Source organism: Camellia sinensis, chromosome 6 (genome assembly GCF_055761805.1).
Source record: "Camellia sinensis isolate YWXY chromosome 6, ASM5576180v1, whole genome shotgun sequence".
Lineage (NCBI taxonomy): Eukaryota > Viridiplantae > Streptophyta > Magnoliopsida > Ericales > Theaceae > Camellia > Camellia sinensis.
In genome coordinates, this window is record NC_138966.1 from 170,924,540 (window position 1) to 170,946,704 (window position 22,165).

At 33.7% G+C, this 22,165-nt stretch overlaps 3 protein-coding genes across 4 annotated transcripts; 1 reads left to right on the forward strand and 2 right to left on the reverse strand.

The window, feature by feature from the left end:
* Window positions 1–1,907: 1,907 nt before the first annotated feature.
* On the reverse strand, window positions 1,908–3,456 carry LOC145793807 (protein FAR1-RELATED SEQUENCE 6-like). Its single transcript, XM_082876677.1, has 2 exons — window positions 2,053–3,456; window positions 1,908–1,973 (listed from the first exon to the last, which is right to left on the reverse strand). The coding sequence occupies exons 1-2, from the start codon at window positions 3,292–3,294 to the stop codon at window positions 1,908–1,910; spliced, it is 1,308 nt and encodes a 435-aa protein (XP_082732803.1). The 5' UTR covers window positions 3,295–3,456.
* Window positions 3,457–3,549: 93 nt separating this feature from the next.
* LOC145793808 (protein FAR-RED IMPAIRED RESPONSE 1-like) lies at window positions 3,550–4,158 on the reverse strand. Its single transcript, XM_082876678.1, has one exon. It carries the CDS (start codon window positions 4,156–4,158, stop codon window positions 3,550–3,552), a length of 609 nt encoding a protein of 202 aa, XP_082732804.1.
* A 2,605-nt stretch (window positions 4,159–6,763) lies between these two features.
* On the forward strand, window positions 6,764–13,947 carry ING1 (RING/FYVE/PHD zinc finger superfamily protein). Of its 2 annotated transcripts, XM_028257239.2 has the most exons (7): window positions 6,764–7,060; window positions 9,409–9,480; window positions 10,562–10,749; window positions 11,976–12,039; window positions 12,128–12,215; window positions 13,428–13,575; window positions 13,670–13,947. In XM_028257239.2, the coding sequence occupies exons 1-7, from the start codon at window positions 7,033–7,035 to the stop codon at window positions 13,778–13,780; spliced, it is 699 nt and encodes a 232-aa protein (XP_028113040.2). In that variant the 5' UTR covers window positions 6,764–7,032; the 3' UTR covers window positions 13,781–13,947. The 2 variants fall into 2 exon arrangements, with proteins under 2 accessions (XP_028113040.2, XP_028113042.2); XM_028257241.2 differs by lacking the exon at window positions 9,409–9,480 and having other exon boundaries at window positions 6,890–7,060.
* The last annotated feature ends 8,218 nt before the right edge of the window (window positions 13,948–22,165 follow it).

Genomic DNA, 22,165 nt, shown 5'->3' on the forward strand with positions numbered 1-22,165 from the left:
ATCCTTAAGCAGAACTTTAAAGACTAGTTTAGATACTGCCTTGTCTTCTTTTTTAACTGAAATTCTGAAGGATTTAATTTATTTATTATGGTGTGATATTTAATTTATATATTATCATAGCTCAGAAATTTATATATTATCATAGCTCAGAAAGATTCAGAAATATATTATCATAGCTACGGAAACAAAGAATAGTTTCTGTAAACATCATAGCTCAGAAAGATTCAGAAATATATTATCATAGCTACGGAAACAAAGAATAGTTTCTGTAAACATCATAGCTCAGAAATATTTCATAAGCCTCTTTAATGAACATAAATAATGAATGGCTCATATAGTTGCTGTGTTGAGTGAACTTGTGAAAAAAGTTTCTAGTGTTTCACAGTTCCACAACTAGGACCAGCAACAACTATATATATATAAAGAGAAGAAGTTAAACTATGAAAAAATTTCACTAAGAACAAAGTAATACAAAAAAACAAGAAGTAAGAAAACAGTTTTGAACTAAACCAAACTACTATGAAGAAAGAACATTTTTTGTAGTACTGATTTATGTTTTAAAGTGGAACTTGCTAAGAATTCAAGTTTCTATGTATAAAGAACATCTTTATAATTTTTTATGTTGTAACTTTTTAAAGTAAAATTCAATTTTTTTTTTTATTCTTGTAACTTAAATTTGAATAATTTAGATCACAGTCCAAAAGAATCTAGCTCACCCCATTTTCTAACAACTTTTTGAGTAATTTCTTAAAGCTTATTCTGAAAAATTTCAATTAGTTTCCTTTCATGATAGTGATCAAATATTCATCTGTAGATAATCTTAAAAAATTGGAAGGAATACACATGTTTCCAAAAAATCACCAAAATGCTCAAGGATGCACAATCAAATAAAATCAACACAGTAAAGCAACTTTTGGTTGGGAAGAGAGGGGGAAACAGTGACATTAATTGAATTGGTTGTCATGAAGAAGAACAAACCACCAAAACTAACTCAGCCGAAAAGAAAAGACTTTATATAGACCACATTTTCTGTCATTCTATAGAGAGAAGAAAAAGAAAAAAAAAAAAAAAACACAGCAGCCGAAAAGTCCAAAAGTAACTCAGGAGTATATCAGACATGAGAAAAGATTGAAGACAATGATAGATAACAAAAAGTTCAATAATAGCAGGAAAAATTCAATAATTCCCAAGGCTATAGCAGCACTGCAACAACAGTTGTTCAATAATTCCCAAGGCTAAAATAATGGCACTTGTTCAACACCTATTCAACATCCATATCTATAATAAAAATAGATAACAAAACACAGCAGTACACTAGCAGCAACTCAGCAACCATTGTGAAGCCTATAGCAGCACTGCAGCAACACATCACTGCAGCACATCAACATAGAACACAGCAGCACAGCAGCACAGAACACAGCAGAACAGAGTCTATAGCAGCACAACACAGCACATCACATGAGCACAACACAACAGAGTGTATAGCAGCCTATACCAACAAAGCCTACAGCAGCATAAAACACAACATTGAACACAACATTGTCAAGCCTATATCCAAAATCACTTTAAACCATATGAGACTTAATTGAAAGTTTACAAAAACAAAGTCTTACAATTACTACTAAAAAACTAGAAATAGAAAGGGGCATTTGGATCCACATCTATATTCAACTCAATAAATTGCGAAGCAATTGGTCCACTTTCACTGCTTATGTTGGTCACCATTCGTGAATGACTAACAGATCCGCTTTCAATATTATCCACCATTTGCATTGGGCTACCTTGTGCCTATTCAATGACAAAGTAAATAATATGAACAAATTTTGTGACCAACATATCTGCAAATGAAAATAAGGGAAAAAAATTCATGTCATATATTTAAAACATACCAGTACATACATACTCTCCTATGTGCCATCAATACATGGGCTCGCTTGCATTCCATCCATAGAAGCAAAATTCAACTTACGACCCTATAAGAACATACATTGGTGAGTGTTTGAAGTAAACAAAATTATGAGATTTACATATCAAACAAAATAAAAAATTTACCTGTACTTTTGATGCCCTTTTATTCTTCCCCTTCAACCGATTTACTATTTCATCCACTTTGCTAACTTTCCGTTTGGTACATGGACGGCCTCTTCGGCGAGCAACCATAGGACTAAGCACCTTGCGAGTCATGCTTGCATTTGTAGAACTACGACCGGCCTGAGTTTTGGGGGAAGTATTAGAAGGTTGGACAGTACTAGTAGAAGGTGGGACACCACTAGTAGAAGGTGGCACATTACTCGCACAACCCGCCTCAACCTGTCTCACTCTATCCTTGATTTCTATTAACCCAAGTTGAATGACTTTGTGCTTAGCATCATCGTTGGAAGCAATTTCTATAATTTCATCCATTGTCTTGTGGTAGTTATCATGCACCTTTGCATTCAGAACAGCCCCATATGTACTGTATGTGGTAGGAATGCATGTGTACCCTCTTTCCAAATCTTTTCTCCATCTCGGCACAATGTATTTATCCGGAACCTCATATGTGGACGTCTCAAGGAGCACACTAAGTGAATGGCCACACATAATGCCCCTAAATTCAAACCACCGACACATACATTGGATGTCACATTCTATGCAATTACAGTAGACAACAAATTCCACTTTCTTCATTTGCTCACCAACTGGAATAGCCTCTTTCACATGATAAGTACAAATTGATCCTTTCTCTTCCACAAGAGTCGCACGACAATACAATAATCGTTTCATTTCTGCTTGAACCTCTTTAAATTTTGCGTTTGTGTATGCTTCACGAAATTGCTTCTCAAAAGCATACATCGTTAGGCAATCATACAATTTGTTTCGAGATTTAAAATCTGCTTTGGCCTCTTTCTCTACCTTACTTCTCAAGGCATTGTCATACTGCTCAACAAATTGCTTTAAAGTAGTTTTCGAGTTGACATATCCATCAAAAAATGCATTCATACTCTCACTTCGTTGTGTGGTTGACATACCAGCCCAAAACATGTCTTTCACATAGGCAGGAATCCACCTATGTCGCTCATCATATAATCCCCCCAACCAATCGTTATCATGTAGACCAAACTTTTCAATCATTGCTTGCCATTCTTCATCAAATTCATTTTTTGTGAAAGACTCATAAACTGCCTTTTGCAAAGCAAACTTTATGGATTCATATTCCGAATAGGCTCTCCATTTTTCTGGAATTTTCTTCATTATATGCCATAAACACCAACGATGTCGAGCCTGTGGGAAGACAACTTGTATGGCATTTTGCATAGCTTTGCACTAGTCAGTTATTATAGCATTCGGAGGAGTGTCTGACATGCAACTTAACCAAGCTCTGAATAGCCATACAAATGTCTCGGTGTTCTCATTACATAATAGCCCACAACCAAACAAAATTGACTGCCCATGGTGATTAACTCCTACAAACGGAGCAAACGGCATGCCATATTTGTTTGTCAGATAGGTTGTGTCAAATGTGACAACATCTCCAAATGCATTATAAGCTGCCCTACTCCTTGCATCTGCCTAAAATAAGTTCCGCAAGCGTCCTTCTCCATCAAAGTCCATTTCAGAGTAGAAGTTCGAATTTTGTTGTTGCATCCTATGAAAATAAAACGCAACTGATTCGGCATCTCCTACTCCAAGCCTCAATCTTCTAGTATTGTCAATGTGATTCCTGGCATCTCGTTCGTCAAATGTTAATGCCTCAAATCCCCCCGCTTCAACAACCATAGAATGAAAATTCCTAGCCACTCCTATCCCTGCCTCATCATTTATTTCTAATCTTCTTTTCACAGGAGTTAGAATTCTCTTATTCATAGCAAAATGCCGTGAGTCACTAGGAACCAAGTCGTGAGTATGCTCCAGCACAACGGTTGTCAACTTATATGTTCCATCCTTTTGTAGACTCCCTCTTAGTTTTGCTTTACAATCATTTTTAGATGACAAAGATGGTTCTAGCGGGTTCACTTCCGATCTTTTTCTTCTCATCCTTGCTCGAGTACATTCAATTCCGAAGTATTTTAGTTCCCCATCATTACCAAAATTTTGTGTTCCATAAGCTATAGCAAATCCAAAGTGCTTCGCATATTTTGCATAAAATGCATACACTTCTTGCTTTGAAGTAAAACACATCCCTGCTTTGGTTCTTCAACTTCACCACTCTCGGGTTCTTCAACTTCCTGACTAGGATTGTTTGAACCTTCCATCCTTTTGTTGCTAAAATGAAGCTTCTAGGTTAACAATTCAAAACATTTGAAACAAGAACTAATCAAAAACATGTGAAACAGAATTTTGATGGGACAGTAAAAAATTATCACATATAAAATTCAGGATATGTATCGATATCGGCAATACGGTCATATGTCATAACAACTTCATTTTCTACAAAATGGATAACAGATTTTGTTATTTGAACAAGTTTATTTTCATAACATTTTTCATAACAATCCATGGAAAATTCACAATGAAACAAAATAGAGCAAGAAACAAAATGGATAATGGATACATATGTAATGGATACATATTCTGTTCAAAATGGATAATGGATACATATTCTGTTAAAGAAAATAATTGATAACATATTCTGTTCAAAAAACATATCTGCATTATCCATTTTGTTAACATATTCTGTTCATTATCCATTTTGTTCAAAAACATATTCTGTTAACATATTTTGATCAAAAAACAAAATTCATAATGGATACATATGTAAACAAAAAACAAAATTCATAATGGGTAACAGATTTTGTTCACGCCATTCGCGCCAATTATATTCGAGGTCTGTAGCAGCTTCGTAAAAATTCACATCATATACACAAGCCTAAGACAAATAATTATCATAACTCATTTCTAACCCAAACTTAACAGGAAATTGAGGCCAAAACAAAACAAAAAAATGTTAAAAAAAGAAATTAATCAAACCAAAAATTGGACAGGGTAGTATGTATGTCCATGATAAAAGTTTCAACATTTATTTTCCTTAGGAAATTAAAAATAATTTTCACAAGTTCATTCTCTTGTCAAGAATTCATCATAAGAACTTGTTCAATGGGTATGTGCATTTGTAATTTCCTGTTGCTAAGTTTAGGCATCTGCTGCTAACTCATAGGTTGCTAACTCATTAGCTATTGCATCTGTTGCTAATTTATCATAGAAGCATGCTCACATGTTGCTAACAAACAATGTAAAGGGCTTGGTGATAACCAAACAAAAATTTTCTATGTGGACTTTCAACAAACACCTAGAATGCATGAATACAAAACACCAAAATCATGTATCAAACAAATTAAAGCAAAGAAAATTTCATGGACCAAGAAAATTTCATGTAACAAACAAAATCATGGACCAAGAAAATTTCAACCAAGGTAAAGCAAAGAATGTGTTTGAAGCAATACCTCGAATCAGTTGCTTCTTGGCCATTGGAGGCTGAAATTTTCAGAGAAACTGGACGATTTGGAGGCTGCTAGACCGTGGTTGATGCTCAACGATGGTCTTCCTTGTCGTCGGTGGCCACCTAGGTCGTCGTCGTCATCGTTGGGGTCAAGCCCTTGGGTCGTGGTCGTCTGCCTCTCTATCTCCGAGATACGCAGATTTGTTCTCTTCAGTCTTCAAGGCTCGTGAGATGTACACTGAGTGAGGCGCGTGAAATGTACCCAGAGTTTGAACTGCCAGCTCAATTCGAGGCATTCGCGCCTCAGTTTGTCGAGGTCTGTAGCAGCGTTGTTTTTAAAAATATTTGTATACACAAAAAAAAAATAACAAAAAAATGTATGTATTCACCTTCTTGATAAATTTGTCAACAACTCCCATGTTTTCCCCAAGACACAGGTCACTTCATGCTGTAAAATTGTCCTTGGCAGGACTTCGCCTAACAGCAAGTCAGGTGAAGTCTCATGGGTTGAATTCAATTTTTTCATTTTTAATTATTTATATTATTTTATTATACATCTTTTTATAAAAAATTAATTTTTTTTTTAAACATATTTTTTTTATATTATATTTTAATTAAAAAATTATTAAAAACATATGTCCACAAACAAGGCCTAACTAATAGGAGACATGTATCCGGACATGAGAGATGTGTTCATGAGAGATTATTGCTCATTTTTAAGTGTTCAAAAGTAAACCGTACATGAAGTAAAAGGATTAAATTTTGCTTATAAAAAAAATGAAGAAAATATATGTAAGAATAATGCTTGGGACTCCCTTTTGGGGGTCACCCCCTCACCTCCTTTGCCACGTGACAGGTGATGGTTGGAGGAGCAGGAAAAAAAAGAAAAAGAAAAAGAAAATGTAACCAATGAGAAAGAGAGGGGGTCAAAGGGTGGGAGGAAAAGGGGAGATGAATCATTGTTGTATATGTAATTTGCACCCAATAATTATAGGGAGAGGCCTTCTCTCCACCTGAAAAATCAACTGGAGAGTTTTATTGAATTTTTGTGGGCTCATTATGGAATTCACATCAATAATTTAAATCGTACAATGTGTAAAATTTATCGAATATTTTATTTTTATAAAAAATTACATTTATCGAATATCAATAATTATTTGATCATATTACACTTATATTAACAATTTACTTTTAAATTATATTTAAAATTGACATAAATATAATATGATAAAATAATTATTAATATTCGATCAACGTGATTTTTATAAAAATAAAATATTTAATGAGCCGAACATATTAAACGATTTGAATTTTTAATATAATCGTGTGATAGATCCAGAAAAGTCCAACAACACTCTCTAGGAGAAGCCTATGTAGAAGAATATTTTAACGTTTTCGCTTTAACTATTAAAGAGTTTGACGATGTAATTTAAATCACAAATTACCCCCCCAAAAAAGCAGTAGATTCGATTTGGTAGAATATGGGGTAGATTTGGCTATCGTTTCGCTTTGGACAAAACCGAAATAAGGTAATCTATCTGTGGCGGGAATACCCGGTGACACAACAACGACTGAGATTGTGCACCGAATCAGAAAGATCCCCAATTTGTTAGACAATGTCGTTTCTCGAAGATTTTCAAGCCAGTAACTCCCTCTCTCTCTATATATAAATGCATCTATAAATATGTATATGTTAATTTACTACTTGTTTTGAATTTTCTGACGCTTACATTTCAGATTCAGATGAAACCCTAGCCAAATCTGAACTTACTCACTGCATAATTTGTTAATCAACGCAACGTTCTGGGTTCTGAGCTGTCAATCAATTGTGATTTTCGTTACAAAATTGTGTTTTTATGGTTCTTCACACTTACGCTGAAATTAGAGTTTGGGGTTATTGGTGATATTTTAACATGAATTCCTAACAAATTGGGTTTATAGTGCACTCGTACGATTGGGTCTTCGTTCAGAGCTTTTGTATAGGGAATTTAAATTGAAATACTAGAGCTTTGTGTAGCATTTGTAGAGTACCTGTTAATTCAATGGTTTATTTGGAATTACACTAGTTAGTTTTGTGATTAAAATGAAATTAGCTAGGAGGGGTTTTGGGTCGAAACTCTAGTATAAGACAACGAAAATTGCAAGGGATCATGGGTTGATGAAAAACCTTCACATTTAACGGCAGCTATTTTTCTTTAAGGTTCGATGGGTGTTTACTCTATTGAACTGAAAATTCAATTTGGCCCACTCAAGAATGGTTGTGATGGATCAATCATGATACAAGAAGGCACTTCAAAGCAGTGATCGGTTGTCGCTGGTGGGTTAGACTAGTTATCAAATGGATAGTTGATGCTCCAAGATATTTATTTATTTGGTAAACAAAGTTCCTGATGTCGAAGCCCCTTCTCTCAATTTCTCGCCTTTCTTTTTTTTTTTTTGGTCTTCTTGTTTGATATTGTCCCATTTTTGGTAGTTTTAAAGCTAGATATTTTCGTTTGGTCTTGTGGCAACTCAATTGACTAATTTGGACTATGAAAAATTAAAAGTGACTTGTCAGCTTGTGAAACATACAGCTGTTTTCACCAAGTGGTCCATTTCATCATCATTGTTAATCTCTCGAAGTTTAGATTAGGTTGGCAACCCCTTTTGACAAAACCTAGTTGATTTGTAATTGTTAATTGAAGTTGTAAATTGTAATTATTTAAGCATTGGACTTCTCTTTGCTGAGAATTGGACAAAACCTAGTTGTTACTAGAATTGGACTTTAAGTGTTCTTGGAAGCAACTTGAAGTGCAACCAGTCATGGAAACACAGACTACAAGTGCATGAAGCTGGAATTTTAGCCAATTGTAGGCCACCACCTGTCAAGGACCACTTGAGTGGTCCAAAGTTCGCTCAAGCAATCAGCACGCACCCAAACTCTTAAGGATTTTCATGGCTTGAGTGGTCTTCTATTTTCTTGATCGGCAACAAAAAGGAAATTTATTGAGACATAAAAAGAGATACAAAAAAAGGACAAGTAGTACTCCACTAGGTAAGCAAACGCTCACTAAATAAATCAAAGAAAACACCTATACATCACAAACTGTTCTCCCAATCTTTAGAAATAAAAAAAGAAAGGAACCCCTTTAAATGAGTGGGGGTGAGGAGCGCAAACAGATGCCCAAAACGATGGCAAGTGACATACTTTGTCCCACAACAAATCCACATCATCAAACTTGTCCCCAAAGATCCTTTCTTTTCTTTCCAACCAAGTGGCCCAAAAAATTGCGGAAACCACACACAACCACAACACGTTCTTTTCTTGCCTCAAAACCCCAAAAATCAGTGAGTGGTCTTCTCTTGGCTCGAGTGAAAGGCAACGATTTTGCAAATTCTAAGGCAGTTTGAACTCGGGATTTAGATGAGATTGGTATTCAAGCAACCCTAGAACGCTGAACACCTCAATTATAAATACATGACTAGGGGAAGACCAAAGTAAGTTTGGAGAATTGAAGGCTTATGCCCCTACTCTGAAGATTGATCAAGTATCCAAGCATTCAAGTCATTGGTTCATCCTTGTTGAAGACTTTGGTGGATTCCAAAGGCATTCTGGAAGTATAAAGGAGTTTATACTTGGTTGATCAAGCACGGAGAACAGTGAATGAGGATTTGACAAGGACACTGGAGTCCGTATATTGTTGAGTTTTAATACATAGATTTTGTAGTGCCTGTTAAATTGAATCTCTGATACGGAATTATGAATTTGAATCTTTTCCAAAATTGGTCATTTCTATCAATGATATGTATGTGCTCTCTCTTGTTAATGTTATATGTGATCTATATTTATATTGGTGATAGATATTTATTAAATTGAGTTACCTGGGGGGATTCTATATTTGATGATATCCTCTTCTAGATTTTATATGATCTTGAATTTTCATGTGGATAGGTTTTACATCAATGGTCACTTGAGTAATGTTGGATTCACTAAGTTAATTGCTTTTATTCAGATTTGGAATCACTGCCAAATATGCTTCAAAGGAAGTATGCATTGTTGCGTGATTTAGATAAAAGCTTACAAGGTATGCTTTAGTTGATAAGGACTGCTGAAAGCATGCTTTTGTTATGTCTTTTATATTCTTTCTTAATATTAAAAATAGTTTTCTGCACCACTCCTGTGAAACCTTATTTATTTATTTATTTTATAAGTCCCTTCTGAAATTTGTTTCTTCTCCTTGATGTTGGAGCTAAATCAATTTATTTTCTTCTCTGGTGCTGGCTTGCTCCTGTATGTTTCCCACTGTCTTGGACTACATGGTTTTGTTGGGTGGGAGCCAGATTAATACCATGGTTGCCATCAATAAATTGGACTCTATGACTTGTCATTTTAAAAATATATATATATATATATGTTGAGTTTCAGCTAAATCAATGGACAGAGCCATTTGGGCCTGAGTGCTGACAGAGAGAATTTGGGCTTCGGGCTATTCAGTTAAATTTGAACAATCTTTTTCTTGCCATTTTTAATCATCAAAATGCATTTCTTATTGTGAGGTTCTAAACTGATTTGGTGAGGAAATTTGTGAGAATAAAACTGATGCAAGAGGTTTCAAGATTACTGCTTATAACATAAGAAACATGTAGTTGGATTTTGTGTACATTTAATTGTAATCAATAGTTTTCTTTTTCTTCCATTCATTCATTCTGATCTCTTGGTTCTCTAGGTTTACGCTGTGATGGATGAACTCCAAACCCCCCCCCCCCCCCCCCCCCCCAAAAAAAAAAAAGAAAAGAAAAGAAAAGCAGAGAACAAATAAATGCATAAATAAGTAAATAAAGAGAATAAAATTTTGTAGGAGTGTAATTTGGGGAGGCAATATTGGTTATAATAATTGCATATGTGAAGTTATAATTCTGTCAATTGTTGGTATTTCTCTCTTTCTCATGCTGCTAGGCAAGATTTAAGCCTAGGGCCGTAATCAATCTGTATCCCACCGGTTGATGAGCTGAGCCAAGACCTTAGAGCTGTATTTTTCTTTGTTCTATGTATATCAGTGTATGCAGCTCGTTTTGTTTTATTTTTATTTGGACAATGCATGTGATCATATTGTCTCCCCCCACAAAACTCTTAAACAAGCTTTTACTGACTTTGTTTATAAACAGATATCCAGCAGCAAAATGAACAGCACTGTGAACAGGAAATAGAGGAAATTAAGAGGGGAATCAAGTCTGGTAACATTACACCAGATGCTTCAAATATCAGGTTCTCAGATGAGGTACTTGATGAGCAAAAGCATGCCATCAGGATTGCTGATGAGAAGGTTGCTTTGGCTGTTCAAGCATATGATTTGGTACAAAACACGGCACTCTGTCATTCCGTCTCTGCTAAATGACCACATTTGTTATACTGATGATTAGCATATGTGGTGGTTCCATAATTCTTAGCTCATTTTTTTTTAATTCATTGATTGTTAGAGGCTAAAATACCTTAGTGGATATCTTGTTCCTGAATTTCCTTTCCACTCAACTCAACAAGCCTTAACCCCATTTTCTTTGGTTTGGCTACATGGATTGGTCATTAGTTGGCATTATTCAAAACCACATCCCAACGACTTGAGTTCAGCTTCTTATTTGTTTGACTGGACAGTGGTTTTGAAGCCTAGCTGGTATTTGGGTGGCATCCCAATTAACCTAGGGATAAGTGTGTTTAAATTTGAGGTACGTGAGGAAGAGTGACCTTTAGACATGTTTTAGGTTGTAGTCAAGTATTTTATTATTTGTAACCTATTCCGCAAGTAATAGTCAACTGTTTATAACCTGCCCATTGTTTATTGAATATAACTTGAGTCATGTCGTTTTTGAGGATTGTATTTATTTTCTGCACCATACAATTCTACAAGTAGGGCCCTTTAAGGATTTCATCGCTCCTTGTTTAATGATTATGTATGATTTCTACAATGAAGCTCTTAATTAAATTTGTTCTTGAGTATATCTTCTTGGTCTTTATTGGATTGAGTCTCACATGGACTCTCCATTCCAGACATCCACCCATCCTGATTCTATTTGAAAATAGATTGAATTCTTGGGAAAGACTATGGTGCGCGCCCCCTCAAAGGGTATGTACTATATGCACCTTGTAACTAAAGAAGAAAATAGCATAAATTAATACTTTTTGAGTCGTAACAAATAAAAAAAATCATAACAAAACAACACATGAGGTATAACTATAGATCTCATGAGTCATAACTAAAATAAGATCATAACTAAAGAAGTTAATTGGTCACAACTAAAGAAAAAAATGACATAACTTAGGGGTGTGTATAGTAGAATTTCCCTGAATTCTTTTACCCATATATCATTTTCTGCATGTGTAAGGACATCTATATTTCATTATGGTCATTGTGGGATTCTGATGAATGAATTTTTGCTAGAACATATGTGTTCATTGAATTTTTATGCGGCAATGAAACATTTCACAGATCTTGTTTTTGCATCAGTTGTAAGTATATCATGGATTGAGTTGAAAATTTCCCCTTTTTGTTTTTTGGTTAGAGTGTATATTGTGATTATGAAACAGGTAGATGCTCACGTTCAACAACTTGATCAATATCTGAAAAAATTTGATGAAGAGCTTCGGCGTGGTATGTTTCTTTTAGCTTCTGCATCGTCTTCTATGTTTTCCATATAATGGTGGCCTTATTTGAAATGTTGCATTGCGACTTGTGCCAGAAAGAGAAAGTGCTGCTACAACTGGGTCAGCTGCTCAAAACCTCGAAAATAATGTTAAATCTACCAGTGGCAGAGGAGGGCGTAAGAAGTAACTACATTTCCTATACCTGGATTTTCGAAGTCCCTGTTAGATTTATTTAGACCTCACATTTAGGCTATTGAAGCTTTTGATCCTGATTGCTTTTTTGCTTTTTGGGAGCTGGATTTGAAACTTGATAATTACTATGGTTATTGTTACCACTTTTAAAGTTCCTAATTTAATATGCATAAATATATATATATATATATAGAGAGAGAGAGAGAGAGAGATTAGATATGAAGATTTAATTAGATAATGGAAAACAAACGAGAAGATAAGGAGTTGGCATAGTAGGAGCTATGGGGGAAGAGTAGTCCTAATAGAACACTGACAAAGAAGCTCTTCCCTACGGTTTTGCCTTAGCTGATATCAGGAATCAGAGTATATGGGCCAATTGTTGCTGAATGGTCAATGAACCATAATTGAGTGATTGATGTTTAAAGTAAATTATACTAACTAAAATTTGAACGAGAAGAATGAAAAACTCAAAAGTCCCAACATAATTCTAGAGTTCATTGGTGGCCTGTAAGTAGTAATGAAACTTGATAACAGGCACCATTTATTTGTATATGTCTGCATATTATGCTTAATTACTAATTTGTAAATTTTGGTGTTACTTTGATGTTTTTTGTTGAAAATACCAATTAAGTCATATCAAATTTTTCTGGTCAAACTGTTTTGAGTTTCTGATTGTTAGTTGCATCTCATTTTGGGTTTCTAATTAATATCCAACTTTGAGTTATGGTTAAATAGAAGCTCTGATAGGTAAAATTCTATTTATGATCATGTAATAATTATTTTCCTTTTCTTCTTTTTCTTTTATTTTCCCCTCTTTCTTGATAAGGAACCATGTTGTCATTGTTTTAAATAAATTACTTTAATATGTTGTTGATCTATATTATCACTTTTCTCTTGGATTCATCCTAAATCTTAGAATCATCTTTCATCGTCAAAATCTGAAATATTTTATGGTCAATGGTTATTTAGCTGAGTTTACTACCATATGGGTTTAAGAAACACAGTAGCTGATTGAACATTTTGTTAGCCTGCTTTTATAAATAACCTGACAACTTTTAAATCATAAGATCTATTTTTGTTGGCATCAACTAGGCCGCTTTCACTTGGTAACTCCTTCCTGTGCTTTGCGCCATGTAGTTTGGAAAGGCATTTTTAATCACAATTTTATCAATTTAATAATTTAGTAAGTGCCTATTTGTGCAGGACTCGCCTGGCTGCCACAACAACAGCATCAGCAACTGCAAATCCAACCACTATGGATTTGGATCTACCGGTGGATCCCAACGAACCCACCTACTGTTTCTGCAACCAAGTGAGCTATGGAGAGATGGTTGCATGTGACAATCCTGATGTATGTAATCAAAAAAAAAAAAAAATTTCTTCTTGTGTGATCACATATTTCTAAGCCTGTGATCTGATGAAATGGACTTGCTTTGTTTTGACAGTGTAAGATAGAGTGGTTCCATTTTGGCTGTGTTGGTCTGAAAGAACAACCGAAGGGAAAGTGGTATTGCTCAGAATGTGTCGGAATGCAAAAGCGTAGGAAAGGCAAATGAAGAGAAACATTGGTTTCATGAACCTGTGTATCGTGGATGCTTTGGTCTGATATTAGTATTTAGTTATGTTGAGAAATAATTTGAATTTTTTGTAGTTGATAAAATCTCTTGAAGCTTTGTTCATAAATTCAACTGAATATATTATATATATATACCCTTTGGCAACATATTGAAGAGAGTTATGGGAAAGATTGAGCCCCTCAACCGAACTCAAAACCATGAGAAAAACCCTTTATGGTATTCTTTCTTCTGCTATAAGAATGTAACCGCTTTTTAAAGATTAATCCGTGTGGTTGGAACATTGCAAGTTGTTTATCCCTTCAAACAAACACAACCCATATAGCTCGGCCAATTCTGTTTCTTATGTTTAAATATGAAAGCGGACACTGAATTGGTGGTCTCTTGCATATATGGAGAATTAATTGAGGCCCATGTGGGAGTGGATACAAAATGAGGGGGAATGAAAGAATCCAGATGAGGGGATTTAAAAATGATCATTACATCACATGGCTTATACTTAAAGATTTCAAACAAATATGGGATAATCTACTAATTTTCTTCTTAGGGGTTGTTTGGGATATCTTAAATAAGTGTATTTTTTAACTTTTTAAATTAAAATGTTGAGGAAAAAAAGATGATTGTTTGGATTTACTTTTTTACCTTTTACGAAAAAATGTGTTAAAAAATTGTATAAATTAGTGTGTAAGAGAAGTTAGGGAGAGTAAGCAGTATTGTCAAAAATTTCTTTATCAGGGTTTGGTTCAAAACTAGATTCAGATTACAAACCAAATTTGTTAGATTGTTTAAAATTCTGGAGACTTTTATTAATTCGTAATATGGCGATTTCTTCTTCTAATGATATGCCTTTCTCTTTTAATTCTTTAATAGTTACTTTGATTTGATTAATTTCATTGTCTAAATCTTGTAAAGTGATATCTTTATGTTTTTCTTTCTTAAGCCTTTCTAAAGTTCTATTTAGGCTGATAATTGGTTTTTCATTACTAGGTTTTTTATCTTTATTGATGAGTAAAGATTTTAACTTATTAGTGTATTGTCTTTTGAGTTCAGGATTTTCTAATTTACTAATTAGGTCAATTAAAGACTTTTCTTCTTGTTGAGATTTAGTGAGAACAGTGACTTGTTTACAGCAAGTATCATTACATCCTAATTCAATATCATTATCGGTATAATCAGTAGGAGAATAATAGGTAGACGTATCACTAGAGGGAGTATCATCACTAGATGAGTGACTAGATTGTAAATATTTGAGTTTGGTGTTCATCAGTAATTTGTAACTGATTAAGCTTTTCTTTGATTTTGCATTTATTAGAATAATGACATTTCTTACAACAATTGTAGCATGTAATATTGGCGGTAGATTTTGACTTAGGAATTTTATTGAATTTCTTATGATATTTCTTTTTGGGTTTAGTATAGAATTTATCATGTGATTTAGCAGGTGAATATTTATTTTTATATTTAGTATAAGGTTTAGAGAAAGATTTCTTTTTATTATATTTGCGGCGTGAGGGAGCAACAGGAGGTAATCCATATTGTTCACAAAAATTACCTAATTCATATTTAGCTTTGTTCTTATCTTTAGTAGCTTTTTGACTAAGTTTCATATCTACACACATTTCTAATCCTTCTTTTTGAATTATATTAATTATATCACCATATGTTAAATTATCATATTCGATGATACCATTAGGTTGACTAAGGACATCACGAATTTTATGAGCAAAAAGACTAGGTAATCCATTAATAAATTTTTCTTTCCAAAATGACTTAGTGCAATCATCACGAAGCATGACTCTAGAAGTAAAAACATCTTTGTATCATCTAACATCACTTAAAGTAGGGCACGTTAGATTACTAAGTTGATCATGGATTTGAGAATGAATATTAATAGGTGTACCAATAAAATGTTTGATTATGATATATATTAAAGTGTTAATACCATCAGGTTTACTTGATCCTATGTCTTCATCAAATACAAGGACATCATTGTCATCTAATTGAATTGCATATTGGATGGATTCACGTAGATCTGTTGTGAGATAATTATCCCACCATAATTTAAGCATACTGTGTTTAAATCCAGTCAACAACAAAAACAATTTCCCTCGTTACTCATTTTTATGTCCAAGTACAAAGTTCCTTGGATATTTAAATGGCAATATGGAATTTCTGATAACATACTCATCCGCTAGCACTTTTTCAAATGGTGGGATAATTTTAAAACCCCACGCATAATTGATCAAGTCCAGAATGAATTCCTAATCAATATTCATGCTCCAACTCCTGCTATAGTTAAAGCTCAGCAGAACCCAACTGCTTCAATTATACAAGGAAGCTCACTTCCTTCCGTCAATCTTGGATCCCTAACAACCAGTTCTTCCAAGCCCATGTCATCCAAATCTAAGTCAGATCAGTCAAAGCCCAAAGCTAAGCCCAAGTCATCCAGTGATGAATTGATCTAGATGGCCAAGTTATTGATGGCCCAAGCCAAGTCATAGATTGAAGATGAAACCTCTGAAGAATCCAGTTCCTTTGAGGCTTCAACTAATAATGATCCTTATGGGCCCCAGTTTCAAGATGCTCAGGACCCATATGCTTAAACAACCAGTCATTGGATTCTCTATATATGCAGAACAGCTTCACTCACTACTCTCTTTTGAGAAAAACTGTTGTTTTGTATTTATATTGGTTTCCCATCAGTCATATGCTTCTACCGAAAGCAATGAATAGTGAAAAAAGTCAAAGTTACTATTCACTATTCATCAAACAGACAATTTTCCACAATCAAAAACAGCAATCAACTTTAGTCACTCACCGAAAGCAACAGACAACACCCATGTGCCTCCATGTGCGTCTTTTAGTCAGATTCCTTCACATGGTTCACAGTCATCTCTTTTGCTTATAAAAAAGCTACTCCAGTCATTCGAAAATCAGAGTTAGAATTAAGAGTTCCAATACCACAAAAAATAGCTATCTTTGTAATTATCATTTTTGCAAATTGATTTACAAGTTATGTATTTTGAAGAACTATCATCCAGTTTTCAGTAAACAATTGTAAGTTCTTATTTAAGTTATATTTAAATTATATTAAGTTGTTTCTTATTTAAGTTATATGTGCTGCTTCTTCCCTCCTTTGAATATCTATCTCTATAATTATCATTTTTGCAAATTGATTTACAAGTTATGTATTTTGAAGAACTGTTATCCAGTTTTCAGTAAACAATTGTAAGTTCTTATTTAAGTTATATTAAGTTGTTTCTTATTTAAGTTATAAGTGCTGCTTCCACCCTCCTTTGGTATCAAAGCCACGTTGTTGATGCATAGTAAGCTAAAAGGAATTGATAATTCTTCTACTTCCCAAATTAGAAAACCAGTTTATTTAACTCACACACATCTTCAAGACGAAGATACTATATCTCAGGATTCACCCACTCAAACTGATTTTGAAGTCGTTCCTCCTGTTAACCCACAATTATTAACTCTAAGTAAGCCTTTTACTCCAAACCTTAATAAACTTCATGCTTAAGGTCAAATTTACTAAAGATAACGACTTGACTAAGTCTTTTAATTAAATCTTTTTTATTAGGGATCAGATAGCGTATCCATTTTAAAACTTTGTTTAATGGTTTACAATTAATGACCAAGCATGGGACACCACGTTCAAGTTCAGCATTTTTATTTACATAAAAGGCAGGGCAAGACCAATGTGACTTACTTTTACTAATGATATTATTTTTAAGTAATTCATTAATTTCAATTTTGCACATTTCGATTAATTCATTATTCATTTGGATGGGTCAAGATTTAGTAGGAATTTGTTTTTCATTAAAACTTTTAATATAAGGTAATGTGACAACATGTTTTTTCCTATGCCAGAAGGCACTAAGTAGAACAAATTGTGTTTTCTAATTGTTTTTAATTTTTTTCAATTTGAGTAATAAGAATAGGATTAGTTAATTGAGTTTCAATTCTTTTATATTTGACTTTTTCTTTGAGAAATTTAAGTTGTTTGGTTAATTAATGAATAGAGTGAGAAATGGAACATTCTTTGAGCTGATTCAATTCTCGGAGTTCAGGAGGAGATAAGAATTTAAAAGTTACAGTGTGACCAAAAGCTTGAGTTGTTATTCAATAAATATTGTTTGACTAGGTCAAGAACATTATGGATGTTCTTGTGAACAGGTTCTTTGAAGAATAAATTGGTTGATTGAAATTTAACATAATCAGTTTTGGATGTTCTGATTGGATTAGGTGGATAAGGAGTAAGTGACTGCAAATGGGTCTATGGCAAGTGCAGATGTATAACTAGGTTTAGGATATTACCAAGAACTTAGTAACAATTGACTAAATCAATAGGAGGAAGGGCAACAGGTTGATTAGCTGGAACAATGGCCTTACTGGGAGGTTTTTGAGGTTTTTAACTAGACATCTGGAAGAGAATAGACAAAATTTAGCATCCACTGAGAATATCCAATTTGTTCATATGGTAATTAAGGCAATTATTATAATGAATAAGTAAATTGCGGCGACTAGTAATTTGGTGAAACTGAATGTATTGTGCACGACGAGTGGTTTTGCGAGCTGACTTAAGGCAAGCAATACGATAAGCAGTTTGGTAAATAAGGTTTTTGTAATGGGTGACTTTTGATTTATGATATGAAATAAAAGGAGTGGCTGCCATCCCTATCCTCCCTATAAAAATTCTAGAGTAAGGAAATCAGGAATGAAATTTTGACTACCACGAATATATTCAATATCAAAATCAAAAATACTTAAAATACATTGCCAGCGGGCAAAAATATGTTTACTAACAATTTTTGAACAACTTTTTCCGAAACATATTTGGCACTTTTGCAATCAACACGTAATAAATGTTTTTGATTTAAAATATCATCTTGAAATTTACTAATACATAAAACAATTGATAAAATTTATTTTTTAATAGTACTATAATTTTTTTTTTGTGCTTTCTTCCAAACACCAGAATGAAAATGAACAATTTGTTCAGAGGATTTGGGAATGACATACTAAAGAAGGATGCCACCGTAACCAATATTAAAGGCATTAGTTTGAATGATTTTGAATGAATTTTCAGTAGGAATACCAAGACAAGGCAAAATCTTGACATATTTTTTGACTTGTTGGACAATAGCAGTATGAGTAGAAGACTAATGATGAGGATTATCTTTTAATCGATCAAAAAGGGGTTGAAAAGTTTTCTGAAGGTCTTTGTAAAATTTAACAATGTAATTTAAGGATCCTAAGAACCCTTGTAGCTGGGTTTTATCTAAGATTTCATCAGGAAACTTAGATGCAAACTCAATAGATTGACTAATGGGAAGAATAGTACTTTGATAAATATGATATCCTAAAAATATGACTTTGGTTTGGAATAATTTAATCTTAGGGGCAGAAATGACTAGACCATTATATTTAATGATAAGAAAGAAAGAATTAAAGTGTTTCCAGTGTTCTTCAATGGACTTGGAAAAAATGAGGATGTCATCAATGTAAACTATGGAAAAATAACTAAAGGGATTGAATATTTCATTCATGATGTTCTGAAATTCACTAAAAGCATTTTTTAATCCAAAAAGCATGACATTCCATTCGTAATGACCAAAAGGTATAGTAAAAGCAGTTTTGTAACGGTCTTTAGGGTGTATTTGGATTTGCCAAAATCCACTTTTATGTTGAAAAGGAAGTCCCCATTCATCGAGAGAAACAAAAGTGTGAATATAAAGAGAATGATAAATAATTTTACTAGGACAGACTCGATCATGACTTGGTTTAATAATAATTGACTGGTGATGAAAGAGAATATCTTTATAAAAAGATATTGTCTTATCAAGATGGAGAGGAACAAAGTGCCATCCTGGAGGGAAATATTGTTTGACTAGGTCAAGAACATTATGGGGCCCGTTCCGTCTCGGCAGAGTGATTTGATATAAGAAATGGTTGCCTCATTTTCGGGTATTACATTGGACGGTGCTGTTCGGTCCATAAGGGCCCACCACGGTCCCATTTTGCTAATTGGAACCGTTCAATGTGTAGAACTCATCGAGTACTATATACTTGTAAAACATCACGTTGATCGAATATTGATAGCTATTTGATCGGATTCGTTTTTTTTCAATCGTTAACTATAACGCCATTCATTTTTTTATACAAAACTGATTTGATCATATAGTTTGCAATATCCGATCGACGTGATTTTTTACAAATATATAGTACTTGACGAGTTCTACACATTGAACGGTTCAGATTATCAAAATAAGACCCGTGATGGGCCCCAACGGGCCGAACAACACCGTGTTGTTTGTGTTGGAAAATTGGTTTATATAAGGCATATTTTGGGCCGACTTTGAGCCCAAAATTGAGTGGACCCCAAACGTCTTTTGGGGTGGGTCTGAAGAGGTGTGGCAAGTCACACGAAGAAGACGGTTCGTCAAAACCATTTATGAGTGAATGGGAATATGACGTCGTTTTTGGGTTTGTGGAATTGAACATTTAAGTTTTGAATGTGGGTTTCCTTGTGAGGCTTGTCCCACATTGAAACTTGAAGAGAGTTTTGTTGAGTTTATAAGCTCTAGCCTACAATACTTGGGTTGGGCCCCAAGGGGCACCCCAAGTTTGTAGAAGGGGGAAATTATGGACAAAGTGAACCTTAGCCCAAACCATCACACACGCGCGCGCGCTACCACCGCCGTGCCGGGCGCGGTTGTGGGTCGGGTCGGTTCTTGTATTAATTTTTTGGACAAAATTCATTTGAATTTTTTCAAAAATAATTTGCGGGAATTTAAATTCCGAATTTGAATTTGAATTTGAAATTCAAAATTTTTTGTTAATATCTTTTAGATAAATTCCACAACTTTTATAACAGTCCAAACAGGTTTAATTTTGGACAGATTTGAATTCCAAACTGTCCAGGCAGTTTCGGAACAGGTTTTTAACTATTGTATCTGTTGAAACAGTTTCAAATCTGTTTGAATTTAAACTCATATCTGTTCAATTCAAAGCACACCTGTTCAGGTCAAAATTTTGCACCTGTTCGGCTCTATATATACCAGCACTATCCAGCATTGTTCCAAATTCGAAAATAAGTCTGCTCTTGGTCTTTTCTATCCAGATTTTGCTCTGCCGCATTTATTCTTCATATATGAGATTTAGATTAAATAATCACAGAGTTAGAACACAGGTTTGGTTCGCTGAACAAATTGTTTGGAGTGCTACTACAATTTGTGAAGATCATTGTATCCTGGGAGATAGACGCCACTCAACCGTAAGCACCGTAGCGGGGCGAATCTGTCTTAAGGACAGAGTGTCTCACACTTGACTTGGTCTTTTATTTTTAATTCGATTTGATAAATAAATTCGGTATGTTATTTATTTATTTTGTTTGATTTAGTTTCAATTTATTTTATTTACACAAAAGATTGTTCCAACAATCTTAAGACAACTTCGAATTATTCTGTTTACAGAATTTTTCGTTTGTTTCCTTTTCTCTTTCTTCTTTTAAGAAAATTATTTTCTGTGGATTTACAAATAATATTCTGGTTGGAAAAACAAATAGTGATTATATGCTATTTGACAAATAGTAGTAATATACTGTCTATTTTCTTTGACAACTAGTAGTACGATACTGGTGTCATTAATAATTCAGAATATATTTTTGTGGAATTTTTTCAGAAATTAATTTTGGGTTTTAGAAATTATTTTCTGAGTTTTCATTACTTAAAATTCTGTTTTAGTTTTTTAATTATTGAAGTGTTACAGAAATTAATTTCTGTGTGGAATTAATTTGGTTAAATATAATTTTATTTTATTTCTAAATTAATTGAAAAATAAAAGTTATTTTCTTATTTCTTTTATTTTTTACAAAATTTAATTTCCTGTGTGGAATTAATTTGGTTGAATAAAATTTTATTTTATTTCTAAATTAATTGAAAAATAAAAGTTATTTTCTTATTTCTTTTATTTTACAGAATTTAATTTCCTGTGTGGAATTAATTTGGTTGAATACAATTTTATTTTATTTCTAAATTAATTGGAAAATAAAAGTTACATTCTTGTTTCTTTTATTTTTACAGAATTTAATTATGTGAATTTGATTTAATTTTCTGTGTAGTGTAAATTCTAATTATAATTTTGTTTTATAAATTAGAATTGATGGCTACTGAAACTAATGCCCAAACAAGTACTACTGTGGTGGCTGCAATGACACCAACCCCCTCTCATGTTGTAACAGTACCAGTAAATCACGGTGAAAAGCCAAAGAAGTTCTCAGGAATTGTTTTTAGAAGATGGCAGAAGAGAATGCTATCTAAAGGAGGGGAAACTAAGAAGTACAAGTTTAATGGCATG